The sequence below is a fragment of the Ceratotherium simum genome, chromosome 2, assembly GCF_057802395.1.
Source record: "Ceratotherium simum simum isolate JZ-2026a chromosome 2, ASM5780239v1, whole genome shotgun sequence".
NCBI classification, from domain to species: domain Eukaryota; kingdom Metazoa; phylum Chordata; class Mammalia; order Perissodactyla; family Rhinocerotidae; genus Ceratotherium; species Ceratotherium simum.
Window position 1 is genome coordinate 87,188,042 of NC_141901.1, and position 27,890 is coordinate 87,215,931.

Here is a 27,890-nt window from a genome sequence, read left to right on the forward strand (position 1 = left end):
CACTTCTTTTACTAACGGGTAAAGTCTTCCATGCCATGACAAAAATCCCAAGATCTCATCTAGTTTCATAATACTACTAGCATAATTACATATGTAATTTACCAAGTCAAGAAATACTACAGCTATCAGCTTTCAAATGCCTATAACAATTTTTAAAAGCATGAACTATGATTCTAACAATGTTTATTATGGGATACTCAAAACAGATGTACTTATAATTTAAAGAAATGTGGAATTTTAAGAATTGCATTTGCATAATGTAAAATTACTGCTAAATGTTAACGCTACTTTTCCTACTAACAAGAGGATACTTAAGAGTACTGACTTAGTGTGACTTGTTTCAATGTTTGAATTGGTGATTCATCTGATTTGCATAGCAAAAAAGTTATCCTTACCCTTTCTCAGCTCATAAATCTCTGAATGCATAAGAGATAACTACTTGTTACTCAGGTCTTTGCTAGTCCAACAATACAAAGTTTTCTTCCTCCAGTCCTCACAAAAGCTGTTTGATCACCCCTCAATTTCAAGCAAACAAGTATTGTGCCCACATGCTTACACTGAATATTAAAGCATGGAAATACTTCAATTCTTTCCTAACTTAAAATTATAAAATTAGGACCTCTGACTTCCACCAATAAAAGGGAAAACATAGTCATATGTTTGTGTCACATGTAACTTTTTTTTAGTATTTTCATATCTATCTCATTACTAATATCAACAACTTTATATGCAAGATATATAAATCTCATTCATTTTGACAGCTTTGAGCCTCTCTGTTATGGAAGTTTTACTTCATACTTTGGGCATTCATCTTTGGAACTAAAAGAGGTGATGATGTGGTTTGTAAAAACTCTCTGTACAGTCAGAGGGTGAGAGTACAGAGAAAAGACAAAAGGGAGAGAAGGAATCACAATTAAGCACCTCCCAAGCTAAATGATGCCAATTATATCCAGCTGGGAAACACTATAAGCTGAAAACCATGCAGAGCAGAGCTTGGCTAGACTACAAGAGCTCTCCTTGACATCTGGTAAAGGTAAATCTGACCTCACCACTGCACGCCTGGGACAGGTAGACAAAAAGCCAAGGAGCTTAGCATCAATTTCTCAAGATCAGATGGAGTGACCGTTGGCTATGGTATTTGTTTTCGGCCAAAAGGATTCTAACTGGAGTAGCTAGTTTAAAAAATACAAAACTTCTTTCCTCCTTCCTCTCGTAGTGAAACTTAGGTTTGTTGCTTCTGGTTTGAGGCAGATAGCAAGTTACTTACATCCACGCGATTGCTTTCTGGTTACATTTAGGATTACTAGAATAGAATTACAAATACTCCGCTATTACTTCCAGTCCTCAGCCAGATGTGACTCGGCTAAGTTAAAACAAAGACTTAAAGATTTTTTATCATTACCTTTTTTTTCCTGACTTATATATGAAAGACAAGAAGTGAGTACTGATTAAGTTCTTTAAATCCAAAAATTGCTGAAGGTGGCACTACTTACTTTTGCAATTCCCAGACAAGCGTCCACTGCTACACAGGATCAAGTCCTGAGGTTTAGATTTCAGCTCTCAGAATCACAATCCCTAAAGAGAGTTCACCAGGAAGAAAAAGTAAAGAGTCTCCACTCTAGAAACGTTGCTCAGCACCTCTGAATACTTCAACTCCCCCTTTCCACCCCTGAAGAAATATATTCTGATGGTCTATATTTCATCTCTGACTTAGATACCGTAAAAGGTCATTTTGAAAAGTGCTCTGCCATTTCTTTCACATTAATTTTATTAGGTAGTCCAAAAGAGAAAATTTGTCAAATTAGATGTTTTCAGTTGTTCTTTTGTTGACTAATTTCAATCATCTACCAATAAGTTTCCTATTAAAATGTACTCACAACACAGCTCAAAACAAAATGATTTTCTTAATTGAGTTGTCATATCTGAAAGAGACTAAAGTCAACTTACTGCTGAAAACACAGACAAAAAGGACCAACTGGTTGAAATTTTCACAAGAATGGAAAATGTTTAATAAACTTAGAATGATGGGCTTATTAAACTATAGTGTTATTTACAGCCATAGTTCATCAACCACAAACACGGTACTGTGTTTGCATGGCATGCTACAACAGAAGCTTTATTCAGTTCATTCAGAAAACATTGGCAAAATAAATTTCAGTTGCAAATTCACAGATACAAGCTTCAAAGTATAAAGTTGTATATAACAAAAAAAATACAGGTAGTATTTATAACAATAACTTACAGATACAAACTAACGATAAACTACTGTTTCACAAAGGATTGTAAACATTTTGCACACTTGTCAGTCCTTTCTTTTAGGCAAAGTGCTCTTCTGATGACAAATAAATTAACAGATACACACTAGAGTGAACTATTTCCAGACAATACAAAAAAAAAGTTTTGATTTGTTTTCTTCTTGTAAACATAAGTTTTACAAAAAAATGAAGAATCAATAAAAGTGTCTTGCAGGCCAACTAGAGATACATACCGGGGCAGCAAAGTGATGTTGGAAATGCTTTGGGTGTTAAATAAAAAATTAACATTAATATCTTTTCAATGGTATTGTATACATAATAAATGACAAGTTTATATCCTTAATCATTTCTATCCCTGAAAAAAGGAATTAGGTATGACTTATTGGCAGTTGTGTCATTGAATGGGGTAACAAGGGCTGGAGTCCAAGAGTTGTTGGTGAATGAGCTACAAAACAGAAAGAAATTTGTGGGTCAGTTTTGTGGGGTGAATAAAACTGATATAAAAACAAACAAAAACAATCCAAGGCAATATACTTTCATTACTCATTATAGCTGAGGGCACCAAGCTACAATCAATCCATTGACCTCAGCAGAAGCATTAACTTACTCAGCATAGTGAGTATAGTATTAAACGAGAATCCAGGAATCGTTTACCCCCAAATCTTTATTTGGGGCCCCAAGCTTTTGCCACTTTAATGTCCTCCATCCATACCCCATTCACTGCACTTCACTCTGCAGCTGGAAATACACATGAGCTTTGTCTGCAGAGATGTTGCTAGCTTTCATATGACAGTATCTGTACAGGGTGACCCACCCCCCAAATTCTCATTTATGAATGCTTAACTGCTTCTGCCCTAAACATACATCAAAACACATTTGACTCAGACAACACTACAGTCATTCGTGTGAACACACACATTTTCAATGCTAGTGTAAGTAAATGGTAACAATGGTACAGGCTCTGATTTTTTTTTCTTTTTTAACCAAAACTTAAAATGAAGTTTCTACTTTCAGCAAGGGTTATGTTTGCTCAAACCAAACCTCCCTCTGAGAGCAACTAGGAAAGCTGGACAAAATTTTAAAAAATTTGTTTGAAGGCATCTGAAAGATACCAAGGTGGTGAGAACTTACAAAGTCAAGTCCCAGAAGAGGAGGGAAAGAAAATGAGGCTAGTTTTCTCGCACAAAGTTAGTGATAATTTTAAAAGAAAAAGAATGTCTGAGAGGCTGAATTTACCAGAGTTTTCAGGGGTTAGACTTTGGCTGGCTGGTGGGGAACAAAAATTAAAGATCAGGGACCACTGAAGGGAAGCCTGAGTAAACAAACAGAATAAAACACAGACTTTTCTTGGGGGTACCTAATCCAAGAAGGGCTAAATCCAAGGAGGAGTGAACCAGAAATACACCAGCCCTCACAAAAGACTGATGTCTGATTGGATTAAGTTGATCTTCCCTTAGGCTAATCCTCTGCCAAAGGCAAAACTAAATCCTTTCTAGTGGAAGATATCATCCAAAGCCTCCAATTATTCCTGGTTTTTCATACCCAACATCTGAAATGCAAAAAGTAAAATGACAAGGCAAATAAGACATGACTTGACTGAAAACAAAGAGGAAAAAACAAAAACAACAGAACAGACCCACAAAAGATCCAGATATTGGAGTTATCAGATACAAATTTTAGTATAACTATAATTAATAAGAATAATTTAATTAAGTAATAGAGTGACAAAACAGAGGATCCAGCATAGAAGTAGAAACTATGGCCGTACCTCATTTTATTGCGTTTCACTTTATTGCACCTCACAGACACGGCATTTTTTACAAGACCCTCTCCTCAAGCAAAAAGATTATTACTCACTGAAAGCTCAGATAACGGTTAGCATTTTTTAGCAATAAAGTATTTTTAAATTAAGGTATGTACATTTTTTTTAGACAAAATGTTATTGCACACTTAATAGACTACAGTATAGTGTAAACATAACTTTTATATGAACTGGGAAACCAAAAAAATTCCTGTGACTTGCTTTATTGTGATATTTGCTTTACTGTAGTGGTCTGGAACTGAACCTACAATATCTCTGAGGTATGTCTGTATGTAAAAGAATGAAATAGAAATTCTAAAACTGAAGATAAAATAACTGAAATTAAGAACTCAATGGATGAGTTTTACAGCATATTAGATAGAGAATTAGTGAACTAGAAGATAGGTAAGAATAAAATATCTAGACTAAAGCATGGAAGATCAAAAGGCCAGAAACTATGGAATTTTTTTCATAGAGCAGAAACAACATTTGAAGAGACAAAAGCTGAAACTCTTCCATAATGAAAGACATCAAACTACATATTCAAGAAGGACATCTAGGCACATTATAATAAAACTGAAAATCGAACACAAAGAGAAAAGCTGGGATAAAAAAAGATGTTCACTTTGAAAGGAGCAAGAATAAGACCAACAGCTGACTTCAACAATAAGTGGTATCAGGGTAATTAACTATCCACACCCTACACAAGAGAAATAATGGAAGCCAGAAGACAATGTTATAATATGTTCAAAAGTGCTGAAAGAAAATAGCTGCCAACCCAGATTTCCACATACAGAGGAAATGTCATTTACACCTGCATCAAAACAAATATGAATAAACCTAACAAAAGGTGTGTAAGATTACTAAACAGAAAACTCTAGAATATAAGAGAGAATTTAGAAAGGACCTAAATAAATAAAAAGACTAATTTCATGGTATGGAAGACTATATTATTAAGATAGCAGATTCCTACTAATTGATCTAATAGCTTGAGATTTTGATACAATTGTTTTCCCTTTTCTGGTGGAAATTGACAAGCTGGTAAAATTTATGGAAATGCAAAGGGTCAAGAATAGGCTATACAAACTTGAATAACAACAAAGTGGAAAGATTTGTACTACTGGATATCAAGAATTATAGGCCTAGCATAATTAAAACCATTTGGTATTAATATAAAAATGAACCAACCAATAAAAGAGAATAGAGCATACAGAAATTGACACATACATTATATGGACACTTGATTTACAACAAATGTAGCACGACAAAGTAGCTGGGAGATTGGTATTTTCATCAATATAACAAAAAAGCTTTGCTTCCTATCTCACACTATATACAAAAATCAATTCCAGGTGGAATGTAAATCTAAATATCACAGGTAAAACAAACTTTCTAGAAGATAACATAGGAAGAATATCTTCATTATCTCTGAGTAGGGACAATTTCTTGAACAGGACACAAAATAGCACTGCCCATGCCGGAAAAAAAACTGATCAAGTGAACTACATTAAAATTAGGAAGCTGTGCTCAACAAAACATACCCTTAAGAGAGTAGAAAAAGGCAAGCCACTGAATAGGAGGAGATATTTGCAACACATAACATCAAAAACTTTACATGCAGAATATAGGAAGAACTAAAACAAATCAAGGGAAAAACAGACAAACCAACAGACCAATGGACAAAAGACATGAATAGGCTCTTCACAAAAGAGGATGTACAAATACCTGAGGAAAAATGGTTAATCTCATCGGTCTCAGGGGAAAAGCAAATTAAAATAACAATAGCGCTACACAACCATCAAATTGGCTAAAATTAAGAAGTCACACCATACCAAGTGTTGGCGAGGACGTGGAGCACCTTGAACTCTCATATACTGCTGGTCCAAGTGTAAACTGGTTCACCCACTATGGAAAACTGCTTGGCAGAATCAACTAAAACTGAGTGTATGTGTAGCCTATGACCCTATGTTCCACTCCCAGGTACATACCAAATAAAAGTGTGAATTCATGTGCACCAAAAGGCATTACAATCAAGTCCACAGCAGCATACTCATAAAAGCCCGAATGAGAAAAAATGCAAATGTGTATCAACCATAAAATGGGTAAATTATGGTATATTCCTACAGCAGAATTCTACATAACAATAAAAGACAAATCACTGATTCTTGCAACAATACAGATGAATCTCACCAACAATGTAATTGAAAGAAGTGAGACACACAAGAATACATTCTTTATGGTTCAATTTATAAAAAGCTCGAAAACAGGCAAACCTAAAACATGAAGCCAAGGAAGAGGATAATGATTGGGAGGGGACATAAGAGAGGCTTCTGGGTGCTAATTATGTTCTGCTACTTCATCTGGGTAGTATTTACATGGATATGTTCACTTTATTAACTCATCAAGTTGTATACTTACTATGTGTGCACTTTTCTATATGTATGCTTTGCTTCAATAACACCGTTTCTTTAACAAAACTCAGTAAAACCCAGTCTAAAAGTCTGAGTGTGAGTACTTTCTCTGACCATAGGAAAATAAATTATTTAAATATTTATCAAACGAAAGCCAAGACAACAACAAAAAAAGCTTTCTAAGTAAAAACTCAAGGGCTAAGAGTCATGATCAATATTTGTATTTTAGCTGTAAAGTGATTGTTAAACTTGTCCCTTAAAATGTAGTCGCAGAAATGAGAACGTCTGGATGGTTCTGCTCCCTACTGTACCCCCCACAATGTTTTTCAGCTACTACTGAGGTAATATTTCAAAATGTGAATCCTATCAATAATCTAAGATTAGAAGTTAGCGGCTATTAATTGCTTGGGAGACAGCTGTTAAATGTTTGGATACCTACCATCCATATAACTATGCAGTGCAGTTAACATCGTCCCGTCTTGGGGCACATAGGCCGAATATGCCATTTCTTCTAACATAGGTGGAGACAGCCTGGAGGGAGGGCCTGCTGTGACCGGGGTGGAGGAGGAGTGATTAGGGCTGACGTGTTTCTTGTGGCGTGCTCTACAATTCTGAAACCACACCTGAGGGGAAGAAAGGCAAAGTACCTGTGTCACATGTCAGCTTCTGAGGACATTATCAGCTCAGTCTGAAAAGGAATGCAACCTCAATTACTTGACCATGTAAGCACAGCACAAAACTAAATAAGCCTTAAAAAGTCTTGCAGGCAGAGAGAAACATGTTAGCACAAATAACAATGGTCATTTTCTTCTCTCAAATAATAACTATCCGGTGATTTACTTAAAAGCTGATTCTATACTGAACCAGAATCTTCCAAAAGTTTCCTTGCTTTTACTACTGGCATTTGGGACAAAAAAAAAAAGACCTTTTAATCAGAAGTTAAAAAAAACACTACTAAATGTATTCTTAGACACCTGCTGGACTTATTTCAAATTATTTTTCAAATGACTAAAATCCCTACCGAGAACTTAAAGCTTTCTACAAACCTCTTGATTCAGTCATTCCAGTCACATTTTAACCTGCCGAGTTCAATTTTCTTAGTGAATACAGAGGCTATTTCCTAAGAAACATGTTATGGTCAGGCCTATAATAAGAAAAAACTGGTAATATTTAAGTAGAATAAAATACAAACACATCCACTGGTGAAACAGTTCACAGAATCTAAAGAGCTAACCACCCTGTTGTCCACTCTACCACAGAAATAGAGGAAGCAAATTCAGGACAAGCAGGGTTTTACATTCAGATCAGGGTAAGTAAGGCTAGAATGTCTAGATGCTTCCAGTAACTAACCTGCGTGGGTTTGAACTCCCTGCCATAAGATAAAACTTGACACAGAGTGTTACTCTATTAAAATATTAGAGCATTTATTTGCTATCACTCCCAACAATTCCGTCATGAGAGGAAAGAGAAGTGGAGGGATAAAAACTTTAAGGAAATTAGGATAAGAACATTTGGGACCAGAGGAGAAGGCCAGGGCGGGGTCAGGGGCATACGTCTCTGCCCAGGACTGGGAGGTAGTGACTTGAAGGCACAAGGGAATTGGGGCTGGATAATGGGGAAGAGAATGAAGCTGCAAAAACCTTTCTATGAAAAAGTCGGCCTGATTTCAAAGACACATCCTGCCCTTGGAACTCAAAAATAGAGAGTTGGCAAAGTATAAACTCAAGGGATTAAAACTAAAGGAGTAAAAATTAATAATGAAATGGGGAATGCAGCTCGGAGCCGGTGGCTGAAAGGTAGCACCCAAGGAACGTTTCAGGAACAAGACAAGGCAGATATCAAGGAAAAGGAGTGGGAAGTCACAGCCTTCTCCCCGTCTTCTGGAGTGTTAGACTCTGTTATCTGTAGAAAGACCACATCCAAAGTCTCCAGTCAGTTCTCTCCACAGGCTCCTTAACAACAGGTGCCAATACTGTCACCCACCCAGCCAAGAAGATACATTCACATTCTCCAGCTTGTCAGAGGGAACTGCTGCTACCTGCCTTTTCTCCTGACAGTACCCAGAAGACACACACTCCAGAGGACTACATATAACCTAACACACATGGCATTATGGTTCCCAGAATTTCTTCCAAGTATCTTGTCTCCAATAAATTATAAATTGGATGGAACCTAGTCAGTTGTTTAAAAAAAAAAATAATCCCAGACTTTGGAAATAAATATGAAGCAGGCATGATATAAACAACAGAATAACTACTTTAATGTTGATTCAAATAGCTCCTTGGAAAGACCACCAACAGGTAAGCAAGCAGAAAGAGGTTTGTAAACTTGTAACTTGTACAGCAAAATATAGATGAGGATTCCAGGCAACAGAAAATAAGCCCTGACATGAGGGCTACCCAGCTTCAGAATTCAAATATAAGTCCTGTCGACTCTTCTCACTGACTTAAAATTTCCTCCTTCTGCTTTTGCAAACCACTAACAAAGTTAAAATTTCTTCTGGGCAACATACTTTAAAAATTTTTTTTAGTTCTAAATTGTAAACTACATAAATTGAAAGCAGGCCATGCAGACATTCTGCAAAAGAAAAGACTAATGCATAAGATGAATCCCTTAGAAAGCCCAAAGAGCCAAATATAAGAATTTAATGTAAGAAAAAGATGGAATTTTAAATTATTGGTAAAGCATGGCATACTACTGATTTCAAGAAAGCTGGCTAACCATTTGCGATAAAAACAATAGAAAAATCCCTACTTCACCTTAACCAAAAGTCAATTCCAGATAAATTAAAGTATAGGTATAAATGATTGGAACCATAAGTGTTTAAGGAAACAAAAGCCAATACTGATATACTGTCTAGGTGGAGAAGCATGAAAAAAGCCAAGTCTATGAGAAAAAAGTATTGAGAGATTTGAATATATAAAAATATAAAACTTCTATGTGGAAAAAAAGAATGCAAAGGAAATTGATGAACGATGAAGTTTAACATGATAAACGAATTAATAAATATCAGTAAGATGGAGGGAAAAGAAAAAAACCCAATGGAAAAGTGGGCTAAAAACACACAATTAAAATTACAAAATAAGCAAACATGTTAAAGTTCATTGATAATAAAGGAAATATAAATAAAAGTAAGATTTTCTGCCTACCAAATTGGAAAGGTTGTAAAAGAATGGCAGTATTCAGGATTCGCATGGGTTGGGAAAGGGAACTCTTATATGTAGCTCCTGGGAAAATAAATTGGTATAAACTTTCTGGAAGGTGATTTTTGTACTATCAGTTGAAGGCTCTAAAAATGTTTTATCTTTTGACTCAATAATCCCACTTCTAGAAATTTATCCTACAGAAACTAATGAACAAATGTGCAAGGTATATATACAATGTTGTTCATTGCAGCATTTTTATGATAGTGAAAAATTGGAAATAAACTAAATAAATTGTGCTATGTTCAATATGTGCAGCAATAAAAATGATGTAGATCTTAATACGGAAAGATATTCCCAGTACACCAATTGGAAGAGATAGCAATGTTTTACCCTGTTTCTGTGAGATACACGACTCATAATTCACCTATCTGAAAGGGTTTGTGAACAGCAATTATATCTGGACGCAGAGTGTTAAAAGTAGAATTACCCATCCTTATTCTGTGATTTCAGTACAGTGACAATCTGCTGTTACTGATGTCTCACTAAGCAGACTTTAGTTAGTAAAGGTATGACTGTCCCCATGATCAGACAATTATTTCCACCTAATCTTTGGGTAATGTAGTTTGCATATTAGAATCAAAGCCTAGTAATCAAAACTCTTCTCCTTAACTTTTCTAAAATGTGCCCAATGCTAGAAGTAGGCTGGGCAAAGAGGTTATGATTACTATTTGAGATCACGGTAATTAATTCTTCAAAAGTACTGTGAAGGACTATATATTTAAATTATATACACATGTATATATAAAAATAATATATATATATATATATGCATGCTAGTACTCCTTCCTATGCCATCTTATCAAAAATATTTAAATTCAATCCTCACATATGAAAAGCCACCATCCAATAATATATTCTTCAAGTTCTAGTGCTTGGAATCAAGTTAACCTGCTCATAATACTGATGAACTGAATACCTGGAAATTATATGACAGATGTCTGTCTGGGGTCCTAACTTCTTCAAGTAATAATAAGAAAAGCTCTCAGAAAACCCTCTATTTTCCTTTGCTTCCAACTTTGAAATAATCTAAAACATAATAGTCATGAATCTGACTTAGCTGCAGCTGTCACTGTCATCGAATGTATAGTTTTAGATTAGAAGGAACCCTCAGCCCATTGAGTCTGAACTACCTCAACAAAGGAAGCTTCACTTCCAGTCACAGGCAACTCACTACCTCCAATGGAAGCCCATGCCATTTTTGTAGCCTTTCCTACTGAGAAAGTTCTCCAACATAAGTGAAATCTGCCCTCTCCTACATTCCCTTGCAGAGACCTGATTTTGCTGTCTGCAGGACAGCGTTTCACATATATTTAAAGATAGCTACTCTGTTTATGCTATTCCATTCCTCATCATCTCCTGATCGTATCTCCAGATAAATATCCTTGTTGCCATTAATATTAGCACATGTTTTCTTGATCTTTCATGACCTTGTTAGCCTTTCTCTAAAAAAGCACTCTTTTTAGATTGGTTCCTTGTTAGTCCCTCTTTAAAATTGGGCACTCTGAAATAAACACAATACCCTGGACATTTGAAAAGAGTTCGTGGGACCCGCCTCCTCAGAGAGCCTCACTCCACTGCAGTCAACTAAAGCCACTCTGAATCCAGGTCTTTAGAGAGGCTGCAGTACCATCACATCTTTCCCACTGGCTTCTCTGTAGAGATGATTTGTTAATTATGAAATACTTCAGGCTTAATAAGAATAAACGGAAGAATACACACCTGTTTATCAACCAGCCAATTTAAGAAACAAAACATTATATGTACAATGTTGATATGTTGAACTCTACCTTATTCCCCCCATGACTTTTATCTTGCTGGTTATGGTTACGTGCATTAATTCCTCAAACTTTTTCAAACCTTGAATATTATTTAAAATTATTTTCCATTTCCCATCTCACCTTGTTCCCACTGACTTTTATCTTGATGGTTATGGTTACTTGCATTAATTCCTTAAACTTTTTTAAACCTCGAATGTTATTTAAAATTATTTTCCACTGACCTGATCTCTCTATAAGATCTTGACACAGTTGACCATCTCCAACTTGAACTTACCTCACTCCTTCAGCCTCCATGATGCTTCTACACCAGACTCATTCCTTGATTCTGGCTGTTACTATGTCCCATTCAAACAGCACTTCTTACCCTGCTCTCTCCCTAAAGCCTATTTTTCACTCTTTACTGCCTATGATCTCTTTTTAAAGGGTCTTACCTAATTTCGTGGCATTAAATCTTTTTGCTTGAGTCCTGTTCATCCTTTGAAATACCTTTTTACATGCTCAATTGCCACCATCATTGCATGATTAGCAAAGCTATAAGGGAATTCATCTCCCTCTCAACTACCAAACTGGCTTTCTTTTGACTTTAATATTCAACGGAATAGCACCATTCCCTTGGATACTTTGACTTCAAACTTAAGAGGCATCTTTGACTTCTCTCTGCTTTCCCATCACAGCATCCAGCTCCATTTCTTGTCTCTCTAGCATCCATCGCCTGCCATCAGTGTGCAGTCAATAAAATGTTTCTTGATGAATTCTAGGCCACTCACTACCCCAGTTAAATATCTTTTCAAAAAATCACTAGTTTGTTGGGCATCCCAACTAATCTGTCTATCTCTAGCCTCTCCCAACTCAAATTCTTCCCAAGTACTACCAGCTGCCCTTTTTTTCCTAAAATCACATATCATGGCTTTCTCCTACTCACGAGAGAACTCTACATTCACAGCCCTCTCCAAGTTCAGCTACAACAATTTCATCTCCCAAAATCTTACATTCCAATAAATTTGTTCTAACTCATCCTTCCCTAGCTTTCTTCATACCACTCTTTCTACCTGGATCTTTAACAAAGGCCATCAACACCCCCTACACACACATACACAATCAGAAAAGTAGAAAAAAATACTGGCCTCAGAACCAGATCTGGCTGGGAACTGCAGTTGTCTTTTTTAGCCTGAGGAACTTAGGGTTGCTGTGAGCACTGAATGAAGTAACTTGTGCAGAGTCATTTAACAAATGGTAGCCGAGCCCAACCAGGCTAATTATCAGGTTTAAAAAAATTGATTTAGAGTGTGAAGAGATCTAAAATAGGAAGCTAATTCTTTGACATTTCTTCACAAAAAAACAATGCAGCCTCATAAGGACCTAGAATAGAACTTTTAGTTTAGTTTAGTTAATCTCTTAATTAACTTTTAAAATAATTACCTGTATCACACGTCTGCTCAAGCCTGTCCTTTCTGCCAGTTTCTGGAGGGTCTGTGCATCTGGGTTGTTGTCCTGAGCAAATTGTGCTTGCATAACCTGTTTTTTAAAAAAATGTAGGCAGTAAATAGCTAAAAATAAGAAGCTCAATCTCCTGATTTTGATGACAGGAGAGATAAGACATGCACGAGAAAATGGGATACTTACATTTTATTACTTGAAAATCAATGTGAGGAAATATGTATGAATGAATGTATTTTATAAATTTACATACAAATTGATATGTTGACATCTTTAAAAAATAATCCATTTCAATATGAAAACTTGTCTTTCAACTATGCAAAAATAAGTTCACTTTTTCTTTTCTTCCATTCTTACAACCCACAAATGAAATGCATAAATAGTATAAGCCTATTTACTATTTTTTCCTTTTTGTTAAAAATTGCTAACATTAGAAAACTTTTAAAAATACAAAAATCATTATCACATTTATCTCCAACCTCTACTGAGCTAAACAGGTTCAAGGGCCCTACTACAATTTTTATCAGTCTGCAAATAATACACAGCACAACAGATAGACTCCACTTAATTGTAATGACTCCATTATTAGTTGTTTTGAGCACTTGCTCTATGCAAAGGAATATCTGAGATCTTAAAAAGAGACCCTCATCAGGCTACTGAATAAGAATTGCCCAAGATCTAAACATCTATGTATTGAAAAAGCTCCCAGGTAATTCTAATGTGAACTTTTGGATCAGAACCACTGTGCTAAGTGCCATGAGATAGTGACACATGAAAAAACTGTCCCTGGTCTCAACTTCCTGGAGAAAGCTACAAACATGCCAATAACTACCAACAATACAGGTGAAAGGAGAGGCGTGGAGGAGGAGGGGAGGGAGTACCACAATAAAAGCACAAGCCAAGGGCTTTGGATTCTTTCAGAAAAGGGACTCATGGAAATCAAGCAGGATATTTGAATTTTATTACTTAAAAGTCAAGCTATCAAGGGAAGTATTATAAAGTGTAAAGAAAGTTTTTTAAAAAATGAGAGGGGTCTGGCATCCAACATGATTGAGCACGTTCCGGGGCATGGGATGCGGTAACCAACCTACCTGCAGACCTGAAGCACTGCTGGCCTCCACACCATTTCCAACAGGCAAAATTAACTGCATTCTCCACTATGCTCCTCATACAATACTACCTTCTGCCACTGCACTTGTCATAGGGTAGCTAAACAATTCGTTGGCAAGTCCAGCTCTCCATAGCAGAAAGTGAGTTTCTTGAGGGCAAAGGGAATGGCTTACTTTTTATATCCCCAAGAGTTAACCCCCTTCCTGTCATATAGTATGTGCTTAAGAGTTTGTGACAGAATGAACTTTGGCAGTGTGAGGAAAATTGGAAGATAGTGTGGAGAAAAAGACCAATGTTGTTCCAGGAAACCTTATGAGGTTTACAAGCTAAGTTCTCTCTGATTAGCGACTCTTGGAGAATAAGGTATTCCTGGCTTCCTTTCCAATTGTATTTGTCCATACACTCATTATAAACACCACATGTATTTTTGCTTTAAAAAATGGGCAGAATCAGCCTGAAAGTTCATAATCCCGCTCAGCGCACTTAATTCCTTTCCTATTCCCAATGTGTTACTTTAATATCTTCATGTGCAAATAGAGTGGTGTTTATGTGTAGTTGAGCATGTAACATCCCAAAGAGAAAAAAGAATGGGAAAATTAATTGTCTTTGTTTTTTTAATTTTTCAAGGAGAAAAGCTGAGCAGATATTTAAGGATTTGCTTATAAGGCCATTATTGATAGTAAAACAAAAACGGCATGCTTTTCACAAATGCATTTCAAATTCTCAAGTTTAATAATGGAACCAAATTACATTTAATAAAGGAATTTCTCATCAAGGAATAAAGCAAAACTTAAACCAACACTGAGGGTCTAGAACTGGAATATGCTAAAGGAAAAGTAAGATGTTCTTATCAGTGTTTAGTGTCACAAAACACCCTTTTAATTTTGACTTAATTTCATTATTGTTCAGGCACTAATGATGCCAAAACCCACCCTACTCCTTTTCTGAGCTCTTTGAACATGGTCAAGGAGTAAGCCTCTGTAGATACTCATCAGTTTGAGGCCAGGAAATCTACCAAAAATGTCGGGAGTCTGCATGGTAGCAGCTGACCAACTCAATCTGAAAATAGATTAAAGTTAGTGCTAACCTTGGCAAGCTCAACATTAATAATCATTGAGAAAGTGCTTCCAACTACAATAAGCAAACCAGAATGTTGGCAAGAACTTCTTAAATCATTTCCACAAATGGGACAATATTTGAAATATTTTTGCCAAAACAAAATATATTCTATTTTCTGAGTCTTAAACTATTTTTTCTTCCCATAAGTTTCTAAAGAAGAATTTTGGGAAATTATCTTATTGATTCCTCCCATTTTAACTCTCCTCTGTCCAAAGCAGGTACTTCATGAATAGTCTTCACTTACTGATCACCTATAATACTATTTTACTGAATTCAAGAACTACTTGAATATATTCAGCTTTCTGAAAGGTAGGACAATTTGACAATGAGGGTACATTACTTGATTGATTAGAGGTTCTGGCAGAATATAATGATTCAAGTTTTTAAAAAATCTACAACTATCCCAGATTCTAAGTTATAAAGAACCACTTGAGGACAAGGATTGTGTCTCATTTGTTTCTGCCATCCCTGGCATAGATAGATCCTAATAAATATTGAAGAAAGGAGAACATGCTCTAAAGCATATCATTTTTTAAAAGCTATGATTCTGATATAAATTCTTTAAAACTTAAGATTCAGATCACATTTTCAAATAATAATGCACGGCTTAAATAGTTTACACATGTTTGCAACTTAAAACTATAAGGCTATCCGCAAGATTCAGAATCTCACTCTTGTTTTGGCTGTTGCTGCCATTAAGTGGAGTTTTGTTAATGCAGAGTTCTACTCATGGTCTCCTGGGAGGCCAAACAAAATGAAAAGACCAGAGGTTTGGGAAGCAGGGTCCAAATCTCTTCTCTGCCATTCCCTTGATGGTCTGCCTCGAGGGGAGTTCCTGTACCTCTTGCATGAGGCCACCTACATCAAAGAATTGTTGTTAAGAGTTAAAAGAAATAATGTAGAGAAATGCCTGGCATAGGACTTGGCGCACAAAGACCTCCACAAATATTATTCCCTCTTTATTTAATTAATATCTACAATTATCTTCCTATATGAGATTGTGTATCTACCTAAAGTGGTTTCAGATTTTCATAATTATAATTTTAATAATTTTTATATTAAAGTTATCAGCATTATAATTATTAAAATTACAGCCAGCCCTTCATGAAAATTTTAAAAACAGAATATATTTGTATTAGAGATTCTATTTTAACACAGACACCTTTTAGCTACTAGGTATTTTGCTGCCAGTTCTCCCACAGAGACTCATACCTCTAATTTAGGGCTTTATGTGATCTTCATTACAACTCAGTGAGGCATCCAGAAAAGCAAGGTTCAAACAGAGACATGTCTTTAAATTGCCTTATCCTTCATTTATTACTTACTGACCATGTAGTCTATGTCCAAATTAAGAAATCCCAAATGATTATTTGGAAATTTTTCAGAATGGATCTAGATTTTAATGCTAGATTGCTTTCCAATGCCATTAAGTTCCCTTGGAATATTTGTGTCACATCAAGATTTCTTTCTTGATCATTCTCAAAATAAAAATTCTCTGTTGAAACACTTTTATTGTATTCATATTACATACTTGCAAGTCTTAGAATACTATACATGATTTTTCAAAAAATTACTTTCACTCATTTGTTAACATTGTATAAATGTCCTTTAGAGTCTGAGCTAAGGTAGATACTCTGTATAAAGCACCTAGCAGTATGTGGTAGGTGCTCAATAAATGTTACTTTACTTTAACATAAAACAAATACCTCAGCCACATTAATCTTTTAGAAAACATGATTTCTTTATATAAAAAATGCCAGAAAGAATCATCACATGTGTAGACTTAAATATAAAGGAGTAATTATTTAATTATTTTCTTGACAATTTGCATAAATTGAATTTATGACAATTACATTTAGAGCAACTAAGCTGAAAATAATCCCTCCCTTTTCAGGAGACATAATCAACCTTTAGCATCAAATTATAGACTCACTCCCTCTATCCCCTTTAAAAGCAAGACAGGATCTTCTTGATTGGAGGCAATCAGTAGATTCCTGTTTATGGTAAAGCATACTCAATTTTTTCTTACTCAGAAAACGCACAATCTTGTCCATTAAAAGGCTCATTGTGGTTTGTTAAAAAGATGAACACACTAGTGTCCTATAGACCCTCAAACTGTATATCTTTCTGTTAAGACTCCCCAAATATTTTGTCTTCTATGGCAATTATATGTAGTCATATAAATGCCTGGGTTAAACTGATTTTATCAGGAAGTCAGGATAGTTCAACATTTTGTTTCCACTTTGCAGTTAATACCAATAGACTCCAGGGAAACAAGGCTTGAATGACTAGTTCATACCATATCAAGATTCTGGAAATATTGATAAACATTTTAGGGCAATAAGTATGTTTTCATACATTCACCAAGTTAGTTTTCACAAAAACCACAGGCTAACCTTTTTGAAAACGTAAAAATGTTTTAGACAACATGGAGATTGTTTTTCTGTTTCATTTTATTTGTTTTGGCTTTGGTTTTTTGTTTTTGGTGGGGAAGGGCTTCAAAAATCATAAATTCATTGTCGTATCTACCTGGAGCTGATCTGCTGTAAAGCTGGTCCGAGCTCTTTTTGCTGGTTTTGGATGATTAACATCTTGCTCTGTGAGGAGGGCACCTTCAACACTAATCCCATTACCTGCATTTAAAACACACCATACATGTTGGTAACTCCAATGCCTCCACCAGTCATGCAATAATAGGTTTCTTGCATCTCTTGGCTTGGTGTGAAACTGTATACATTTCTAGATTGCCAAACCCCTTGAGTTGTTTTAAAATGCACTAGAAATATACTAGAAAACAATATTCCATGTGTAGGCTTGTATATTTAGTCAAAAGTGCAAAAAGTTAGAAGTGCACATCTAAGGCTCATCCTTAGAAAGGAAAATACAGGGCAACAACTGGTTACAGAGAGCAAAACCCAGAATCCTAAACTCAAGGCTGCTGCCTGAGAATATGGCACAAGACTAAAACACATGCCATAGCTTTCCCTGTAAATAAACAGATGGAGACCATCTCTAACAGTAGAGTGCTTAATGAGTTTTACCACAATTACACTGCACAAAATACTGCATTAAGATGACCTTAGGAAAAATTGTTTTATTCCTGTATTCACTGTCCCAAAGGCTCAAAAGTATTTTAAGTATATATTTACCATTTTCCACTTCTCTTTTTAAATTATCCAGCATGCAGTCATAATGCACTCTGCAGAGGACTTTCTCTTCCACCAATGCAAACTCCTCGCCGGTGGAAAGTTGTCTTTTGCAAGAAAAGCAGGCAAAGCATGCCAAGTGATAGACATTCCCCTTGGCCCTCCGGACCCAGTCAGTAGAATGGATGTGCCTCCCACAACGAGAGCAGCGTGTTCCATACCTTCTGCATAAACAGAAGGGCAGGAGGTGAAGATTTTACTGCTTGGTGAGATATTCAGTCTAAGATAAACTTACATGTTATAATATTCATTGGATTAACCTAAGTATTTAAATCTTTTGAAACAGTAATCTATTTTTGTAAAAGTCAATATGGTAAGCAATCAAGACTTGAGATAGGGTCATAATTCAAACCTGTTTATAAAACAAAAACTTTTCATTGTTACTCTAAAGGAAGATTGGATTTTTTCTTTTAAAATAAATGAAATATGAGTTTCAATACCTCTCTTATAACAAATATCAGTGCATTTATAAATTACCTAGAGACTCAAGACACAAACACATACACACGCTCCAGACTGAAACCTAGAAGTGCAAAAGCATACCACTGAAGATATAAATAATGACTTCTTAAAATCTAGTTGAGATAATTATAAAATGCTTTAAATATCACTTTTTAAAAAGTGAAAACATTTAAACTTGATATTATCAAAGAATGAGTAGAACAGAAATTGTTTATCCTGGGAGTGAGGAAAGAAAACTCAGAAATGTTTCCTTCGGTGAATGAGCTGTTGCATTGCTTCCACAGGAAGAGTGGAAATATCACCTAAAACTTTCAGAGACATAGCTGGACATTAAATGCAGGTTAATCTTAACAAAATGCCAGGTGCAAATGTTTCTGTTTTCTCTCAGTCCGAGTTACTGGACACTCTGTCACGTCTCCTATCACAATCGCAGTCATGGCCTGGAACAGCCACATCAAACTAAGTATATGTGTCTGTGTCTATTCATTAATATATCTTTAGAGGTATTGCAAGACTTTTTTTTTAGTTTAATCTGAAAAACTTACTTCTAAAAATAAATTTCAGAATATAATAAAATATGAAGTATAAAAAAAAATCCTGAAGAACCAGACTTTCAATAAGTCTCTGAAACCAAACCTTTCAAACGGCTTTAAATTACCATAAAAAATTAAGATTAGCATATCCTAAGTGAAAGAGGAGGCAAATTGCTACTATTTTTGAGGAAATGGAGAGTATACCTGATGAAAAATATATATTTTTCATATATACAAAATTCTGTGACTTTATACAATAAAAGACTCTGGATTTCATGACGTGCTTTAAATTACCTAGCAATTTTATTCAAATCAATCACTAAACTCTCTGAAATCAGTTTTTGAAATGGAGTATAAACAACATAATTAGTATTACAAACTTCATTATAGAGTATTAACTTTCCACTTTCACAATGAACATTCTTCTTCATTTGGAAATGCAAATAAAGAAAAAATATGGTAATTTTTAAAAGTCATGCTTAAGGATGATTTCAATTTCTAGACAGCTATCCATTAATAATTGAATTATATCTAGAAGAAACAATTATAAAGAGATCACACAGAGAAAATGTTATATTTATTATCTTAGGCAAATATAATGTCACAAAACAAAGGTTAAAGAAAAGACAAAAGAAACAGGATTTTTAGGCAGAATAATTAGACTTGGTATATTTCTGATACTGGAATGATCAATTCTTCCGAATATTATGGTTTATCACCGTCTCCAAATTGCTGGTATTTTATAGGTGTATAACTAGGGATCATTCTATAATAAACAGGGAATATTTTTACCCTCATAATATTTTTATTTTGTCTTGTCACTCCCCCTAAACAAGGGACTTTGTCATAGTAAATTATCTTATATTTCATGCTTTATACCTGTGCACAGCAAAGAAGGTTCCTTGTTTTTAAGACCTAAAACTTTCATTCGCCAAAGTACAAATAATTATTTAAAATTAGTTTTTGTAAACTGAATTCCTAAAACATATAAACATGCTTATTTTATGTGTTTTAATGCAAATTATACCTCAAAAAATATGAAGCATTCTCATTTTGAAATCCATTATATAAGAAAAACTGGGCTTCGATAAATAAAACTGGACAAGAAAGCCTATTTACAAAATTCTCTTTGCCTAATAACCTCTTGGAGTATCTACTTACTAAAGAAAAAGTTTCACAGTGTACCTGAAATAATCAAGTTTGCAGAAAATGTCTTTGTCTTTAATATAACAGCTGGTATGCCTTCCTAAGGAGGTTCTGCAGACACTGCAGGAGAGACACCGAACATGCCAGCACAGGTCATTCACCTGTGAAGGAAAAAGGGGCAGGATGAGAAGCCATTCTAATACCACACTTAAGAGTATCATTCATTGGTTTTGTGTATTAGGCAATTTAAAAAGATGGTGCTTTAATATTTTAACACATACTCTGAATGTTTCCATCTAAAAGGAGTCATTTATACAAATAAGCATCTAGCTATATTCTCTTTTAGACTCCAACCAGAAAATCACAATAGTATATTCTACATTTGGTGTTTGAAAAAAGTTTTTTATTCTTTTGAAGAATTCAGATCTTTTTTTGTTTTTCTTTTTTAAATTGAACTTCTATGAACACAGGGAAAATTTTGGTCACCTCAAAGTCCTACATATCAGTTATTTTTTTCTTTTACCAAATTCTTCCCACGATGAAGAGTGGTAGCTAAAGAAGTCAAGCCACACATCTTCTTAATCCACTTTAAGCTAAATAATTATAAACTGTGCACGGGTTAAGGTAAGAGAGAAAGACAATGAAAAACACACTTTGTAAGAAAAATACTTATCCTTGTAAAGAAGCCAGGCAATCCCTTTTGCTTACAAAACAGAAATTGCTAAAGTAGATTTAAATTTTGATACAGCAGAAGCCCTGACTCCCTTTTAACATTAAATAATACAGTCAAGGAGTAAAGTGTTGGTAACCCTACTTAATGATTTGGTTACTGGAGAAAAAAATAAATCTGATTATAAGTGGTTCTAAAAAGGCACCCAAGCATTGTTTGTCATTTATACTTCAAGTAGTAAGGCATAAAATGGTGTTTAATAAATCATAGCACTTTATGTTTTCTAAATAGGAACATGAAATACTGTCAATTCAGGGAACAAATCATAATTACCCTCACCTTAAGCTATTTCCATCATACTATAAGCTCTAGCCTCCAAGAATGAAGATGTGTATTGGATTGAACTTGCCTTGTAATGCAAGCTCCTAAAGTTTGCTCTTGTTAAATGGACACAAGAACTAGGTTTATGCTTAAATTCATGTAGAAGAATGGCAATGATGCAAAAATACTAGTTACATCCTACAAATGGATCTAATGCATAAAATAGGAATTAGGAAATGGGAAAAACAGGAAATAGCGTAGCAAAAGCCATATTTCACAATTTCATAATAAAAACTATCTGTCCAATGATTCTATCAGATTAGCACTACTGTTCAACATGTTTTTCTGTGATTTGAAATAGAAAAGGTACTTTGAAGCTGAAGTAAAAAGTTTCACCGACTTCTAATTACAGTTATATGCCTCTTCCAAGGCATTAATGAGAGCATCATTTTGGTGAAATTTTAAAAGTTTTAAGTTTTGGTCCTGCTATAAAAGAGGTATTATGTTTACTATACAAGAAAACATGAAAAATAACAAAAGAAAATCAGAATAAAAAGATATTAACAATGGTGAATACTGTCCTGGAAATAAAGATATATTTTCCTTCTATCTTTTCCTGAAATGGGCCCAATTAAGTTAAAATTTAGAAATACAGGCTTCCTTTAGTATTCCACTGTTTAGGGCCTTCTGCATTTCGATCTTATCCCAGTTCCTTTTTTTTTTTTGAAAGCAAGGCAAATTCAGGCTTCAGAGTCATGGCCACCCTCTAACTCCCTAAAACAAGACCTAATGCCTGGTTTGCCACCTTCCCTCAAAGTTTACTTTTGAAAACCAAAATGCTCCTTTTGGAGAAAAGTAAGGTGAAGAGATAAAACTCTGGAGAATATAAACCTTCCCTGATGGCTGGTGTTGATCCAATCTGTATATGTACATAGGACCAAGCCAGAAAAACCACCCAAATGACAGGGCACTGAAGTATCAGATGGGGCAGATGCATCTAACTCCTCTCATACATTTTTGTTCTGACTCCATTTTACCTGTCTCACTATACGGTGTTTTTCTACATTAAACAGTAACACCCTCCAATACTCTACTAGGTCTAACAATTATTTTTTACCAGTGACTTGAATTGAATTCAAACTTATCTGGAAGAACAAGTACTCAAAATGGAAAAAAAAAGTGAAGAACTCCGAGTTTTTATATAATCATATAGTGTCAAGCTTTCATTAGAGCTAATATACATACTAATATGTACACGCGGCAGAATCAGATTGTACGTAGAAGACTTCATTGGGAGGACTCCAGTCCTATTATAAAGGAAAGCTCTATATAACTCATTTAGATAACTTAGGTATTTTATATAACACAAATATATATAATGTATAAACGTTTTAACATATAAAAGATGAACATTAGAAACTATTTTATCTATTTCAGAGGGTGTGTTGAGTCACTTTATAACAACCTTTTTTCTATATCCTCTCTGCTATAAAGTGTTAAAACATTTATAGATCCATTCAGAAACATTCTTAAAGATTATGCTAATTATTGAGAGGGCTCATTGAAAATGAGAAGCTAGTTTTAATCCAAATGATGGTTTTGAAATATCTAAAAAGGCTCAGGTCTAGAAACATTGAAATGGGAATCTTAAGAATGCAGATTTAAAGAGAAGGCCATGATAATTTGCCAGCTTTAAGAATCAACAACCAATTAAGAATTACTTAGTCACTTTTTAATGTTTTCACCAAAACTTCTTTTGGTGCTTTTTCTGAGTTGTATCCATAGGGTATAATTCTCACTTCACAGATGAGGCAGCTTTGTACGTTGAGGTAGATATTTAAAGAAACTCACTAACTTGCTTTTTGGACTCATATTCTCCATAATTAATCCTTTTGAAAAACTGGGGGTGGAAGGGCGTGGGGGGTAGGGAATAGAAAGTGAACTCATTTGCCACTAATTCAATGTAGGAGAGATCATTATTTTAAACAGTGGTTTTAAAAAACTATTGAAGTTGAAAACCCCTGGGATTAGATTAAGACACATGGGACCATGATCCTGCATGCAACGACATGGATAACTATGGCCTGCCAGAATTTCTATTCCAAAACTCCCCCAGAATATTTTAACAGAGAAGTAAAACAAATTAAGACAGTCAACTCTCAAACCACCACTTGAAGTACCTCATCTCAGGCATTTTTCTTTCTTTCTTATCTAACTTTACATCAATTTCCATTTTTTCACCCCAAGCACTGGAGATGACATAAAAAAGAAAGTATTGGCTGGCTTTTAGGTATCAAACCTTAATAAGAGGAGGAAGGTGTTGAAAATGGTTTTTATTTAAATGTTCCTACAATCTTTTACTCTGGAAAAGCCTCAGGTTACTGTAAATAAACATGAGGCTATGTAAAAAAATCTGTCCAAAAAAGACCCTTTAAGGCACTTTACAGTGATTCTCACCCAAAGAGATACTGTAAAGGGGAAGTCAGGTAACGTATTACTGACCTGGAACTCGCATAAGCAGGTAGGTGTGTGGGTGTTATTGGGGGTGGAGGGACCAAACCCGGGGCTCGGTAAAAATAAACAGGCAGGACCCTGTTTCAGCATGGGTAAGGGTTTCCCCACTTCCGTTCCTCTAGGAGTCGGTGGCTGACTCCCGTACTTCCACCGGGTACTGGCCCTTCTAGACCACGATGTGTCACACAAGCTGTTTTGCAACAACACCGGAAAGTCTAAGATTTCTTCTGTCACTCTTTCCCACCGCATGAGTTGCCATTGACTGCGCTGTTTTGCTGAGAAAGCCTACAACCTTGAGGGAGAACTTGAGTAGAAAAGAGGGAAAAAATAAACTTGTCTCCTCTCCTGGACTTCCCAGGGTAACCCCGCTCCGCTTGGGCCAGGCGGATCCGCCCTACCTTGAGAAGGTACTTGTCCACGATCTCCAGGCCGCAGCTGTTGCACACACACTTGCCAGAGGGGCAGACAGAGCCCGAGGCCATGGACCGGGGCGAAGACGACGGGGACAGCGGGGCCGAGGAGGAGCACGAGTCCTCGTCCCCCGCTCCCTCGGGGCTCACCTGCAGGAAGCCACGAGGCGCGGTCGCAGGAGGTTCTAGACCCCTCCTCCTCTCCTCACCCAACCGACCCACGGGGACTCCCCCACCGCCTCCCCTTCTTTCCCCCAAACCACCCCCAGTTCGTGAGGTCTCGCTTCTCGCCGTCTCCCCGGGTCCCAGCTCTCACCGCGCAGCCGCCCGGACTGCCGACCCCTGACCTCAAGGACCCGGGGCGCCTTGCAGCCCTGCCAAGCCTGCAGCACCGGCTCAGCTTCCCACCCTGCCCCGCCCCAGTCCCTCCCTCCACCCGCTCCCGGAGGGGGACAGTGGGCTCGGTAAGGAGCGCGGGGACAGCAGCCCTCAGTCCTGGGCCACTTCCCGACCTCCAGTCTCGCCAGAGCACCCAGGTTCCTCCCCACTCACCAGGCCCTCTTCCCCGGGGCCTTTCCGAGTCCGCCCGGCCGCCAGGGCTGCAGTCCGCCCGCGCTCCTCCGACATGAGCCCCTGACACTGCGGGGCGGGGGTGGGGGGAAGTGGGGAGAAACAGAGACGAGAAGTTCTGAGCCGCCACGCGCGGCCCGGAGCCTCAGCTCCTCTGCACGCGGGCCGAGCTAATGAAGGCTCCCAGGGTGCCGGGGCCCCGGCGCCGCGGGCGAGCGGGCGCAGAGGCGCGCAGCCTCCCTTGCCGGCCGCGGGCGGCGGCGGCGCAGCCCCAGCGTGCGGCGAGGCGGCCACCCGAGCACCGAGGGCTCGCCCGGCGCGCTGCGGCGCTCTCGGGGCTCCGGGTCCCCAGTGCTCACCGGAGCACGTCGGTTCCCCGCCCCCCTCCCGCGGGTAACAAGTTAATAACAATCATCCCCGCACAAAGCATTTTCTTTCTAGACGTCAATCACCGGCGGAGCGGGGATCACCGGGCTAAAGGGGGTGCATGGGCGGGGGGAGGTGGAGTGGGAGAGAAGAAAAGAGGATTGAGGAGGGGGTGGGGGAAGAAACTTGATTTCTTTAATAACCTCAATTAAGAGAGCAAGACACATATATATTTTTAAAAGGGGGCTTTTTGAATTGGATAGCCCGAAAGGTGAAGAGGTTTAATAGGATACTTGAAAGCTAATTACAGCGGGATTTAAGAAGCCTGGTGTTTGTTCCGATGACAATTTGAATGAAAATGCTTCAGATTAAACCGAGCCAGCAGCTCTTTCGTAAACTTACAGCAATTAGAGCCGCAAGTGATTTACACTCGTTTCTTTAAGGTGTAAATTGCCACTTATTGCTCAGTAAGTCAACATTTGAGCTACTAAAGGATTATTTTTAACCAGCGCAAAAAGCGGGTCGAATAATGGAAAATATCCAGCTGAATTTAATTTGTGCCCTTAAAAAAAACTCACCCAACCTCGGCCAAAATGTTTTAAAGCAACAACGCGCATTACTCAAGTGTTTCCAAGCCTTTGCTGGAGTTTTGTTCTTAAACGAAAACTCAGCTCTCTGGGCGTTTTCTGCCTTGGTTTACGAAAACTCTGGCTTGGGGGAAGGGGGGTTGCCCGAACTTGAGCGGCCCACACCTCTGCGTTTCTGACTCTTCGCTTCCCTCCCTCCCTCTGGCAGCATCAGGCGAGATACCGTCCAAACCCGAGAATCCCCGGGCTTTCTGCCGGGACCCGGCGCCGCCGCACGGAGGCCTCGTCCTCGTAGACACAAAGAGTTTAAGCAGAAAAGCCCCGCGTTCGCCGGCTGTTCCCCGCCGGCATCGGAGCAAAGACAAAGTCATTGGTGCCCGGTGCGGGTCCCGCTGAGACTCTCAAATAGGCTGCAATCGACTTTCAAACTTAAAACGCGAGACATCCACGGGTCCTGCCTCCACAGAGCGGTGAGAGCTTGTCAGTTTCCCGCATCTACTAGACCAACGGTGTGACTCGCGTGTCCTGGGGTTTGCTTCTTTTGGTATTTTAAGTAAAATGGCCCTCCTGGCCCGCCCTGGGATCCCCCAAGGCCTTCCAGGAGCCACGTCTGCTTCTGCTTCGCCATGGCCCCCCGGCAGTGCGGATCGCCCTGCGGCCGGAGGCGCGCCTTGGGGCCGGCAAGGTCCGCAGGCGGCCAGGCGCAAGGAGCTGCGCCTCGGTTTGGTCCCACCCGACAGCCACCCGGACCTCCCGACTCGCTCTCCCCAACCGCCACGATCACTATGGCAAATAGAACAAAAGCACGACTCACATGTACCCGAGAGCGCCTTAGGCTCGAGGCTTCGTCTCCCAAATTACAGTCTCCATGCCTCAGGTTAAGTGAGCTTGTGGGGAGGGGAGGCAATGATTACTGACTAACGCTACCACGTAATAAAAAAAAATTGCCAGGTCTGAAGATGAGGCCGTTACAGGTAATTTCTGAACCTCATTTAGGAGCCCAAATAGCTCGCGTTTCAGGGAAACTGCGATTCAGCTGGTCCGGCCAGGCGTCGGCTCGCTCACCTTCTCAGGGGGAACTGCCAGCTCCGGCACGTCCTTTTCTTCTAGTTTACAAACAAACATCTGATCGCTTTTCCAATACATGGCACTGCGCGGGCTGCTTATCACATACCAATTCCAGAGGGTCAGAGGCTGTCCGTGCCTGCGATCTTCCCTCCCTCCCCCGCCCCGATGCACTAATAAAAGCTGACACCGAGAAGAGTAAGAAGGCTACAAGTTAAGTCTTCGTCCAAAGAGGCCGCTGTGGCCGTAACCTCTCTCTGATGGACTGTTGTTAAGATTCTTCTCCCAACTTCACTGAGGTCTGTCCCTCCAGGAAAAGAAAAAAAAAAAAAGTTTTGTTTTCCAGAGGGTGGAACCTTACATAAAGGGAGGGAAGGGGGTGTGGGGAGGAAAGTCTTTTCCTGGAGGAATAGCCTCACCTCCTGAAGGAAAACCCGCCTTCTGTACATGTTAAGATCTTTATCAGGACAAGCCAACTTTCTCCAGATTTAGTATTAAAGAAAAAAAAAAATGGGGAATGGCCTGTTAACTTTTAACTTTTAAAAAAAATCTGCTCTCTGCATTTGCCGTGGCTTTTTAATTCTCGCTCCCCAACCAAAACCTAAACAAAGATTCAGGTTACATCTCTTTCTGCAGCAAGCAGAAGGGGAAGCGGAGATCTGGGTGACTTGAACGTTTTAGTCATTCTCCTGAAACGCGCAGCTCTCCTGTCTAGCCGAGGAACGCGACCGCTCCCCGGCAGCTGACTTATCTAGCGGTTCGGGCTCCCTTTGCGAAAAGTTTTCTCATTAAGATAAAGAAGGAACATCTGAGCAGCACAAAAGCTTATGATTTGCGACTAGATTTGAAATCAAGGCTGCAAGAAAGACAAAAGTATGTTGCTAATAGTATTGCTCTTTCATCTCGTCCTAGACAAAATTTAA

At 37.9% G+C, this 27,890-nt stretch overlaps 1 protein-coding gene across 2 annotated transcripts; it reads right to left on the reverse strand.

Moving 5' to 3' along the window:
• Positions 1-1,997: 1,997 nt before the first annotated feature.
• On the reverse strand, positions 1,998-27,113 carry LHX8 (LIM homeobox 8). Of its 2 annotated transcripts, XM_014788366.2 has the most exons (9): positions 26,968-27,113; positions 24,932-25,018; positions 24,368-24,529; positions 20,504-20,625; positions 18,267-18,487; positions 17,647-17,750; positions 12,871-12,966; positions 6,907-7,090; positions 1,998-2,700 (listed from the first exon to the last, which is right to left on the reverse strand). In XM_014788366.2, exons 1-9 carry the CDS (start codon positions 27,046-27,048, stop codon positions 2,624-2,626), a joined length of 1,134 nt encoding a protein of 377 aa, XP_014643852.1. In that variant the 5' UTR covers positions 27,049-27,113; the 3' UTR covers positions 1,998-2,623. The 2 variants fall into 2 exon arrangements, with proteins under 2 accessions (XP_014643852.1, XP_087276305.1); XM_087420179.1 differs by lacking the exon at positions 26,968-27,113 and having other exon boundaries at positions 24,932-25,043.
• Positions 27,114-27,890: the final 777 nt, after the last annotated feature.

What these genes read in the sequence shown, in the direction of transcription:
- LHX8 (XM_014788366.2), bottom strand. Translation starts at nt 27,048, where the DNA reads ATGTATTGGAAAAGCGATCAGATGTTTGTTTGTAAACTAGAAGAAAAG. An exon ending in TGGCAGTTCCCCCTGAGAAG is followed by an intron (nt 25,019 to 26,967) that starts GTGAGCGAGCCG and finishes CCCGCCCCGCAG; the next exon opens with TGTCAGGGGCTCATGTCGGA. An exon ending in TGCAAACTTGATTATTTCAG is followed by an intron (nt 18,488 to 20,503) that starts GTACACTGTGAA and finishes CTGTTTATGCAG; the next exon opens with AAGGTATGGAACACGCTGCT.